This window comes from Solanum verrucosum, unplaced genomic scaffold (genome assembly GCF_900185275.1).
Source record: "Solanum verrucosum unplaced genomic scaffold, falcon-dt-bn FXZP01000198.1, whole genome shotgun sequence".
Lineage (NCBI taxonomy): Eukaryota > Viridiplantae > Streptophyta > Magnoliopsida > Solanales > Solanaceae > Solanum > Solanum verrucosum.
The window spans coordinates 1304015-1316057 of NW_026020173.1; the positions used below are offsets into that span (position 1 = coordinate 1304015).

General features: G+C 34.0%; 1 protein-coding gene across 1 annotated transcript; it reads right to left on the bottom strand.

Moving 5' to 3' along the window:
- Window positions 1-8111: 8111 nt before the first annotated feature.
- On the bottom strand, window positions 8112-10644 carry LOC125828812 (ferredoxin--NADP reductase, root-type isozyme, chloroplastic-like). Its single transcript, XM_049508140.1, is given in 5 exon segments — window positions 8112-8487; window positions 8490-8771; window positions 9552-9695; window positions 9698-9770; window positions 10298-10644. Coding segments are annotated over 5 exon segments (999 nt in total). The 5' UTR covers window positions 10586-10644; the 3' UTR covers window positions 8112-8275.
- Window positions 10645-12043: the final 1399 nt, after the last annotated feature.

A 12043-nucleotide genomic window follows, 5' to 3' on the forward strand; every position in this document is an offset into this window, starting at 1 on the left:
GGTTTTACTGGCCAATTGAAAGGTTGGTGGGATAATTATCTCAACCAGGAACAAAGAGATAGAGTTTTAATGGCGGTAAAACAAGAAGGAGATCAAGTCTCTCAAAATGCAGTTTATACACTGGTTTTAAATATTATTGAGCATTTCTCAGGAAGATGGTTAGATAATAGTGAGACAATTAGAACTCTTCTCCAAAACTTGAGATGTAAGACCCTTACATCTTTCAGGTACTATAAGGATGTTTTCCTTTGTAGAGTTATGGAATTACCAGAGTGTAATAGCACCCATTGGAAATCCAAATTTATAGATGGATTACCGACTTTATTTGCTGAAAGAGTCAAGAAGGCCATAAGAGGAGATAATCATAGTATTAATTATGATGATTATACTTATGGAAAACTTATAAGTGCCTGTTTACAAGAAGGTCTACCTTATGTAATGAAATCAAGTTGAATCAACAGATTAAGGGACATCGCTTAAATGAAAGGAAACAATTAGGAGAATTTTGCGAACAATTCGCATTTAATATTCCTAAAAATAAATCAAGAGATAAGGAGGACACTCATCATAAGAAGAAGAAGTCTTCCAAAAAGGATTATGAAAAATGGAAAAAGAAGAGAATCGAAAAGAAGCTAAGAAGAGCTGAAGAAGGTAAAGGAGACTTTTCTAGAAGAAAGAAAAAGTATCGCCAGAATTATAATAAATCAGATACTTGTCACAAATGTGGAAGATTTGGTCATTATGCCAAGGATTGCAGAGTCAAAGAAAAGATTAAAAATCTTGACATAGATGATAATATGAAGGATTCTCTTTATAAGATTATGCTAAATTCTGACTCTGGAACGGGATCAGAATATAGCAGTGAAGGAGAATCCTCAACAAGTGAAGATCTTAAAGCTCTTCAACAAGAAGACTGTTTGACTTCTGAAGATGAATGCTCACCTTGACAACAAGGAATGACATGTGAAAAAAGAGGATGAAGACGATCTTTATAAGATCTATGATCAATTTAAAGAAATGAGTCTCAATGTCATTGATAATGACAAAATAATAGAGCTCTTACAAAATATCAAAGACCCTGAAATCAGGGCTCAAATCATTGATAAAATCAGTGATTCAAAAGAAAAAGATCATATTTTTGAAAAAAATCATATCCCTAAAGAAATTCCTACTAAAGAAGGTTCATATACTATGGCAGAGGTTAAAAATCTCTTATTAGAAAGAAGGAAAATGATAAGTTCTCCTACCACGATCAGTGATTTAAAAGAAGAGATTAATAATCTCAAAGAAGACATCATACATCTTAAAGAAAAGAATGTGGTTATAGAAGTTAGAATGGATGCTTTACAAACCCACCTACATTTGGAAAATGTTTCTGAATCATCTTCTTCTCTTGAAGGAGAAAATGATAATCTTGATTTTATAAAAAAACTTTCCTTAAAAAATAATAAGACAGATTTTTTATATAGTCTTAAAGCTTTTACTTCTCAAAAGTTTATACTAAAATAACTCTTTTAATAGATTATAATTATAAGAAAGAATTCATTGCTCTTATTGATAGTGCAGCTGATTTAAATTGTATTCAAGAAGGACTTATACCTTCAAGGTATTTTCATAAAACCACTCATAGTCTTCGTTCTGCTAATGGAAGTAAAATGAATATTGAATTTTAAATTACCCAAAGCTTTTATATGTAAAGGGAAAAGTTATATCCCTCAAAGTTTTGTTTTAGTAAAAAATATCACTAATCAAATTATTTTGGGTGTACCTTTATAAATGATATTTTCCCACTCACTCATTGGGATAATAATAAATTATTGGGACTTGGAATAACAAACCGTTTATATTAGAATTTGTCACTAAACCATTTACTAGAATGATAAATGATTTAACTGCCAAATTATTGGTTTCGAAAATAATCAAGTCAATTTTATAAAACAAGAAATTAATAGTATTGAAATTGAAAATATTTTACAAAATCCTAAATTACAAGATAAAATTAATAACTTGGCCAATCAATTCTCTCTTGAAATTTGTGGAGATCACCCCAATGCTTTTTGGAATAGAAAAAAGCATGTTGTAAGTCTTCCATATGAAGATGATTTTGATGAGGATAATATTCCTACAAAAGCAAGACCTTGTCTGATGAACTCTGAATATTTAGAGTTATGCAAAAAAGAAATTAGCTCTTTATTACAAAAAGGCCTTATAAGGCAATCTAAATCACCATGGTCTTGCACGGCGTTCTATGTTAATAAACATGCCGAACAAGAAAGGGGGGCACCTCGATTGGTAATAAATTATAAACCTCTTAATAAAGCTTTAAGATGGATTAGGTATCCGATTCCTAATAAAAAGGATTTATTAGATAGAGTTTTATGATGCTATTATATTTTCTAAATTTGATTTGAAATCAGGCTATTGGCAGATTCAGATAGCTGAATCAGACAGGTTTAAAACCGCTTTTAATGTGTCGATGGGCAATTTGAATGGAATGTTATGCCATTCGGCTTAAAAAATGCTCCATCGGAATTTCAGAAAATAATGAATGATATATTCATTCCTTATAGCAATTTTATAATTGTTTATATAGATGATATCTTAGTATTTTCAAAGAATGTGGAAACTCATTTTAAACACCTTGAATTATTCAAGAAAATTATTATGCAAAATGGTTTGGTTTTATCCCAGCCTAAGATGGCTTTGTTTAAAACAAATGTCAGATTCCTTGGTCATAATATTGAAAAAGATAATATTAGCCCTATTAATAGAAGTATTGAATTTGCTTCAAAGTTTCCTGATATTATAACTAATAAGACTCAGTTACAAAGATTTCTTGGAAGTCTTAATTATGTTGCTCCTTTTATTAAAGATTTAGCAAAAGATACTGTAGTATTATATGACAGGTTAAAAAATAATCCTAAGGCTTGGACAGAAGACCATACTGAAGCTGTAAAAAGATTAAGGAAAAGGTCAAAAACCTTCCTTGTTTGACTTTGGCAAATCCTAATTGGGCCAAAACAGTGGAAATTGATGCTTCAGATATAGGTTATGAGGGAGTATTAACTCAATATTGTCCTAATAATAAGCGTCATTATATTGTTCAATTTTATTCTGGCAAATGGAATAATGCACAAAAGAATTATGCTACTATAGCTAAAGAAATTTTGGCTATAGTTAAATGCGTTCTTAAGTTCCAAGGTGATCTTTATAATCAGAAGTTTTTAATAAAAACTGATTGTCAAGCTGCTAGGTTTATGTTCAATAAAGACTATAAACATGATGTTTCTAAAAAAATGTTTGCTAGATGGCAAGCTCTTTTAGCACCTTTCGATTTCGAAATACAGTACAAGAAAGGTGAAGATATAGTCTTCCTGATTTTCTTACTAGAGAATATCTAGACTAATAATTATTTTCTTTTCAGAATGAGACCAGAATGGCCCCCTCCATCCAGGAGAGGAAGAGGAAGAACAAACCCAGGAAGAGGAGGTCATATCCTCGCTCAACAAGGTAGCAGAACACTAACATCATTTAATGTTAGTAATTCAACCGGCTTCATCAAGCGGAACCAGTGGTATTGATATAAACCACCCGATGTATAAGGAATTTATGGATTTTATGAAATCCAAGAAAGAGTTGGATAATAATAATCCACCGTCATACTCTTCAATTTTAATAGATGATGAGAACATAGAAGTTTTTGATATGAAGGATAAGAAAGAAGTTATACTTCTTTTAGAAGAAAATGATCTCAAATGGAGGAATGAGCCATGGCAGATAATGGCTAGGTATTTGGATACACTATCTTATACTACTACTGTGTACAAATACAGAATGAACTATGAGATAATACTCTCATCTACAGGGTGCGAATTTCAGCATTTTTACCTTGAAGTTTATAACTTTTCAAAATTAATTATAAAAAGATTATAGCACCTGAAGAGTGGGGAATGAGTACTTTGAAGGAATTAGATTATATCCACCCAGAGCAAAAGGTTGCTGTAAAATATAATTATTGGGATTATATCGATGGGTTTAATAAGGTCCTGTTATATGAAAATGCTAATAGGAAGCATTCATGGTTTATTAAAATATGTTCTAATGTATTTGACAGGCATATTCCTAATTGGTTTTGTAAGTGGTGGACTTTATATGGTCCTTCAGTAAAATTTTTACCAGAATCATACAAGAAATTATATTTGGAATGGGTAGACATATCCCCAAAATTAATAAAGTTGCAGGAAGAGAATGTATTCTTCGAAGGAATATCCTTGATGTATTTCTTCATTGAATTTTCAATTCCTTGGATCATGAAATGGTCAATAGAAGTTAATAATACTTCAGAAGGATTTCCTTGTTTGCAGAGGACTTTTTATACTAAGTTCTGGAGTAAATTACTTTAGAAAAATCCGGAAGGCAAGTTACATGGCCAAGAGATTATTGATTTAATAAATGTTAAAATTAGTCAATATGAAGCTATTACTATGGAGTCGTCTATCATAGAAGATTCAAGTCCATTCAAGAAGATTACAAGAAAAGTTCAAATGAAGAAAGGACTTATCTCTAAATCAGAAGCTATAGCCTTATATATGGAAGAAGTAAAGAAAGATTTAATGAGAAATCTTGACATAGATATAAAGATGATATCTCTATGGCATCAGCAAGCCATACAAATGATGATAAAGAAGATGATACATGCATTGCTGGGGAAGGTCAAGATATTGATGATGAAGAAATAGATCTTGAGACTATTCTCCAAAGATATCAACAGCAGCTAGAAGAATCTTCTAGTGCAAGTACAGCTGGAGGTAAAGGAAAAGAAAAAGCATAAGATTCCAGCATTATTTGGTCATAAGAGGCCAAAATAATTTAAGTAGCTTTTATAAAGTAGCCGAAAGCATTGTCGGCCATATTAAATAAAAATAAGACCATGTGAAAGCCATAGGGATTTGTCGGTCTTATCGTGTGGTTATTGGCCAATGTAAAAAGTTGTGGGCCACTCTTTTTATTCGTTTTTAGTTTGAAACCTCTATATAAGAGGAAGTTTGTATTAGGAGGAGGCAGGTTTTCAGAACCCTCTCTCTCTTAAAATTCTCTCTCCCTTGTAATATTTCCGAGTATTTGAATAAAAGTTTGCAATTTGGTTTGGAAGATTTTATTATAAGGTACTGTTTCTTAATCTTATCCTTATTTAATATACTTCTTTATGTTCATCAGCCCAATGATGGGCTAAACTGTTTGTGTTGAGCTATAGCATACTAAGTTATTATAAGGTGGCGTTGTGTCTATTATGTTGACAGATTGAACAAAATAGATTAAGGTCAGACATAGATAATCCAGGCCAGTATATGAAAGATAGCCGAAGGAATCCGTTGGATTACCCATGAGGAAGGGCGGACCCGGATAGTAGGGATTTTCATATACTGTTGCCAGGACTAGCTATGACTATAAAGGTTCCTAATAGTCTATCTGTGCGATCCGTTTTCGTTTTGGTATCTAATAATAATAATAAAATAAAAAAATAAAAAAAATTATACAAACATATAGCGAGAAGTTGTCATAAAGTGTAGTCATTTTTAGTAAATAACATATTTATAGCTACTAAACCTCAATATCCCTATAAATAGTCATTTTTATAAGTTGCTCTAAAATTATTTTGTCTTATAAAATTAAATAGTGGAGTATATTTTTTTTTTAGTAAACAATTTTTAATAAAGTAAAATAAAATTCAATTGATCGAAATTTTTTTATAGAATAACTTAGTTAAATAGCTTTAAGAATTTAAACACTCAATCTTAACTATAAGAGTTCCACTCTTTAATTAATATTTAGACTTCTCGATAAAATAGCCTAGGGGTGTTCACGGGTCGGTTATTGATCAAATTCAAAATCAAACCAACTTAATCGATTTTAGAATTATCAAAATCAAACCAAATCAAATATAATCACATTTACCAATTTGGTTGTTATCAGTTTCAGTTTGGTTATTCGGTTATTAACCATACACAAAAATAAAAAAAATAATTAATTCAAAACGAAAAATAGTTAGAATGACTGACTTTACAGAACTTTGAATTACAATGAATAAAGCTTCAAAATTCACTATTTTGGTCTAGCAGGAAGAGACAATCAATCACACAGAGAATTGAGATACTCATATACATGAAACCTGTAAAATAAATGTTCTCACCTTAGACACTTTTGTTTTCATAAGTAAATTATAAATAAATTTTGATGAAAACATCTATAAGATCTTTAAAATTGTTTATAAAAATAATATATTATGTATGTATAATAATAAAATATATGGATATAATTTATCAATTCGATTTGGTTATTTCTTCCATTTTTTCAAACAAAATCATAACCAAACCAAATACTATCGATTTTTAAAAATTTAAAATCAAATCCAAATAAAATCAATTTGATTTTGATTTTTCAGTTTGGATCAATTTTTATCCAAACCGTGAACACACCCTAGTCTTGGCCAAACAAGCTCTAAAGAGTGAAGTATTGATCTAGGGTGTGTTTGGTTTGAAGGAAAACATTTTCCAGAAAATGTTTTTTAATTTTCTCATGTTTGGTTGGACTAAATGTTTTGGAAAATGTTTTCCAAATCAACTCATTTTCCTCAAATTTAAGGAAAATGACTTCCCTTCTAAACTTAAGGAAAACATTTTCCAAAATTCTCTTCGAACTTCAAATTACAATTATTTTTTTGTTGAAAAAATCAATTTATTTTGTTCCTACCCTCAAACCACCCCCCTCCCCCCCCCCCCAAAAAAAATAAAATAAAATTTTAAAGCTTGTTTTTAAATTCAATTTTTTGACCCCCACCCCCTCCCAAAAATAAAAAAATTATTTTTAAAAGATATTTCTAATTTCAATTTTTTATTTTTTTACCCCCTACCCACTACCCTCTCCGGTCACCCCCCTCCAAAAAAAAATTGAGTTTGTTTTTAAAATATATTTACAAATTCAAAATTTCATTTTTTTCACCCTACCCTCGACCCCCCACCCACCTCCTACCCAGCCCCACCCATCCACCCCTACCCCCCCCCCCCAAAAAAAAATTTAAGTTTGTTTTTAAAAAATATTCTCAACTTCAAGATTTCATTTTTTCATCCTACCCTTGACCCCCCCACCCACCTCCTACCCAGCCCCCCACCCACCCCCACCAGCCCCCCCTCCCCACAAAAATTTTAAGTTTGTTTTTCAAAAATATTTTCAATTTCAAAATTTCATTTTTTTCACCCCTACCCAGTCCCCCGCACCCCACCCAACCCCTACCAGCAACCCTCCCCCTCCCCCCTACGCCCAAAAAAAATTTTAATTTTGTTTTTAAAATATATTTTCAACTTCAAAATTTTTATTTTTTCACCCCAACCCTCGACCCCCACCCACCCCCCTACCAGCACCCATCCCCCACCCCCACCCCCCAAAAAAAATTTAAGTTTGTTTTTAAAAAATAATTTCAACTTCAAAATTTCAATTTTTCACCCCTACCCTCGACCCCGCCCCCTTCACCACCCCTACCATCCCCCACCCCCCAAAAAAAATTTAAGTTTGTTTTTAAAAAATAATTTCAACTTCAAAATTTCAAATTTTTACCCCTACCCTCGACCCCCGCCCCCCTTCACCACCCCCTACCATCCCCCACCCCCCACCCCCAAAAAAAAATTCAAGTTTGTTTTTAAAAACTATTTTCAATTTCAAAAATTATTTTCTACTCTAGTAAAAATAAAAAATATTTCTCAAAAATATTTTTCATTCATAAATCAAACACTAAAAATCTTTTCCGGAAAATATTTTCTACTCACCAACCAAACATGAGAAAATAAGTCAAAAATCAACTTGTTTTCCAGGAAAATATTTTCCTTCATACCAAACACACCCCTAATATGTCCGAAGTTAACTAGAATCGGGTACCTCAAAACTTCACATTTCAACTTTTTCCAAATGCATATCCACATTTCTGAGGATAACATAAGCCAGTAACATTTCAACTATCAACACCACATTGGAAGAAAACATGCAACTCATACCAATTTCAAAGTGCAATAGAGCAGCTCTCCCGACGAAAACGCCATCAAAACCCAATACAGACGATGCAAGGTAAACTGCCTCAAGCAGCAACAGTTATTATTTCATTTCCCATGCAACATGAACAATTTGTATGTCAACTAGCAATACAATGTGTCATCTAAACTGCTTGCTAAGTTCAGTTGACAACAATCAACAATCACAAACAAATGCAACAATTAACATTTCCTATTTAGTAGACTTCAACATGCCATTGCTTGTTCTTTTTGAGTTGTGAAAGCTTCTGCTCCCAGCTCTCACCTCTCTCTTCAGCAACTCTCTTCAGGGTATCCTGGATGCCAGGCATCATACCCTTCAACCCGCAGAAATAGATGTGGGCCCCTTCATCCAGAAGTTTGAAGATCTCATCGCTGTATTCCTCAATTTTATCCTGAACATACATCTTCCCCCTTTATTGTTCTTTTGTTCTCGGCTAAGAGCACGGTCATATCTGAAATTGCCTGGGTAGTCATTGAGATACTTGGTGAACTCATCGTCGTATAGAAGGCTGTCAGTGTTTGCAACCCCAAGGAAAAGCCAAGCAAGGCCATTAAACTTCATTGGAACTGACTCCATGAACATACGACGAAGGTAGCCTCTGAAGGGAGCCACACCAGTTCCAGTTCCAATCATGATGTGTGTGGCATTAGGATTATTTTCAGGTAGAAGCATTATCTTACCAGAAGGACCTGTGAAAACATCCAAAGGGCGATCAATGAAGAAAAATTGAATCTCGGAGTGTTTCACCAATAAATATGCAACCCACCAACAAATTATAAGAATCTAAGAGCCACATGAAATATCCTGTTTAATTGCAAAGCATCACCACACTTAATGCTCAGCAGGGTATCTTATTTAGAAATTAGAAACGCGTAGTTGGAATTTAGCGGAAAAAGGTGACAGTGTAGGAAGACGGAAGACCATGGAGTATAGAAGTTCTTTACTGGGAAGTTTGTAACTAAAAGGGGGGTTAGTAACGCCAAATCCAAATCTAGAAGGGGCATACAACAGACTAACGGAAGGCTAATATTAAGGAAATCATTAATTAGTTGTACAAAATAGGCATTTAACGATTCATCATATGATCAGATAGTCAAGGTAAAAGATTCTAGAGATAGTGACAGACAAAGCACTGATGCACTCTCAGGAGAAAAAGTATGCATATCAGCCGGCAATTTGAAGCACACAAGGAAAAGGCAAATATCTTCAATCTGTTATGCTGTACAGCCTATATGGTCAACTGGACAATATAATTTCCTGCTGACAAGACCACTTTTAACAGTATGCTGCCTCAAAGATCATTTCTTTGTCCCTCTATTGAAATGTTGGAAAAACCTACTCATTAAGCCAAAATGCAAATGATGTGATCAGAGATGACAAATTGAGAATGCAATGTATGGAAGACGAGTAGTGTTGGCATGCAAAGTCTTCTTTGAATAACATCTGTAAAAGGACTATTTGGATTTCACCTGTGATCTTCACTTTGTCACCAGGCTTCGCATTGCATAGGAAGTTACTGCAAACACCATTTTTGGATGGGTCTTCCTTTCCTGTCTCAGGATCATAGTAGACAGCTCGTCTGACACACAAGCTGGCCGTTTTCCCATCAAAGAGTCCCCATATCTGGTGGATGCAATTGAATATAGACGAACATTGTGGGGACTCCCTGGTTTCTTAGGGTTTTCACCCTGAAAGAAGTTAAAAGTGAGACTCTGAAAGAATGGTGGGTGTTAAAATTATACGAAGCTCATACTGAGGCTTGGTATAAAAAAGAAGGATAAAAGCATCATGATATCACTTTTTTATAACTTTTGCATCGCAAAAGGGGGGGGGGCAAACTACAAAAGGTTCAGGTCAAATATAGTTGGACACCAATAGTATCAATGACCAAAACATCTGAAACACAGAATCTAACATACAAGCATGCCAGGGCAAAGATTGGATGTACATTTTTGGGGGCCCTTCCGTCTATTGTGATGTCAAAAGTGCAAAGTAGTAAAAGTAACAAGTGAATATTCATGGTAAATGTCCTATTAGTAACAGCAATGAACATGGTTGTCCTTCAAACTGAGTACACCAAATGGAGATGTGTTTAAAGCAAATAGGACACAGATTTAATTCAAAATGTTATATAACTGGTCCTATATATTCAGGCAAAAACAAGAAAGCTTTTCAATGCAATAAAAATAATAGGGAAAATGGAGCCAGAACTTACAGGAGGAACGACACCATAACTTTGTCCTTCCCAGTAAGGAAGGTTGCCATCATGATCAATGACAATATGACAAGTCTCCCCGGGAGCTTTTGGGCCTACAATTCTTTCAACTGAGACAATTGTCGCTGTGTATGGTTCCTTGGGCTTGTAGATATTCAAGGGTGGTTCTTTTGCATCTTCAAGTGATAAAGGTGAAACTGAAACCTTGGCTTTGCTAGCATGTTGCACTGACATGCAAACAACGTATTGGCTTCTGGATCGAGTCGCTTTTAGATCGATAGATGGCATAGAGATGCATGATTTATCACTGAATGTTAAGCTTGTAGCCTGTAACAATGAAATGCATATCAATTGGGGATAAGAAAACATTAACTAATATATAGTATTCTTTAGTCTAGTCAAATCACTATCAAACAGTCATGAAACAGACAAAACATGTGATTGCATAGATCAGGAAACACATATTCAACTAAATGTGCACATATCAACCGATGTAAGTAGCTATCAGCCTATCACATCCTACTTTATTTTTCTTTCCTCATTAAGTACATTATCAGAGTTCCTAATGTCCTTCGACTCACGTGAATTTTGTTCTTTATTCATTTTACTGTTTAGTTCATCTCTCTAGTTTTGTTCCTTTTATTGTAATACTTGCTGCCCATGTACTTCTATGACTCACCTTGGCGCATATTGCATTGTCCGTCAAATAATTATTTTACTGATGAAAATGGAAAACATGATTTTAGAACAAAGATTTATGCACTAGAATTAAGCAAGGAGAATCTAAAAACAGTATGCCACCGGTAAAGGATGTTTTCATGCTGATACATATACCACTACACATGTTAGCAACAAAAGGACCAAGAAATGAAAAACAAATGTGCTTACTTGGAAACATCTAAATGATTCAAGACCACAAAGCAGACGAACAATGTATGAGTTACTTATAAAGACAGAAACTTTAGGATATTTTCTCTAGTGATTCTTGACTAACAGCTTAGAGATGGGCCAAAAGTTATGGAACACATGACATCTGCATTTTTCAGGAATAAGGATATACACAAGCTGATATTCATAAAAGAATTGAGTGAATATGTAGCAATCAGGTTACTCCCTTGGAAATCACTAATGGATGCCGAAACGCGAATCATAATATTCTTCATTTGTTTAAATACATATCCCCCACCCCCCACTCGCGTTTGTACAAAATCCCTTTGACACACACCGGGAAAAGCTTTACGCACCAATCCTTTTCCCAACCATAGCTTTTACACACCTCTTCAGTGTTTGATCATATTTCCCCCCACAAGTGTATGTCAAGCACCAATTGTTGCCATGACACATGTCATAACTCAAGAAAATACTTAAAGTTAGAGTCCTTCAATGCAAGAATCCAAGGGGAAAATATTACTGTAACTTTCAGTCTCTCTTCAACAACTTTTTCATCTCCTCTTCTATCCACCTTCAATTCCCAAGAAGCAAAACCCAAAATACGACAACCTTTCTAAATCTACAAACCCACTAGTAAAACCCATGGCTGATTCTTGTTAACGCCATTAACAGATACAAATGAAGTTTTCACACCAATTTCACCCCATGACAGATGCACATAGAACATATTTTTCATGCGCCATGTGTTTCTCGTCGGATCATACTCCTCTACTGCTGCAGCAGTTGCACAACCGCTGGCCAATGTAGGTTTTCGCACCCACAACCTTCCTAGCGTACTTTTTCCTTGGAAAAAGA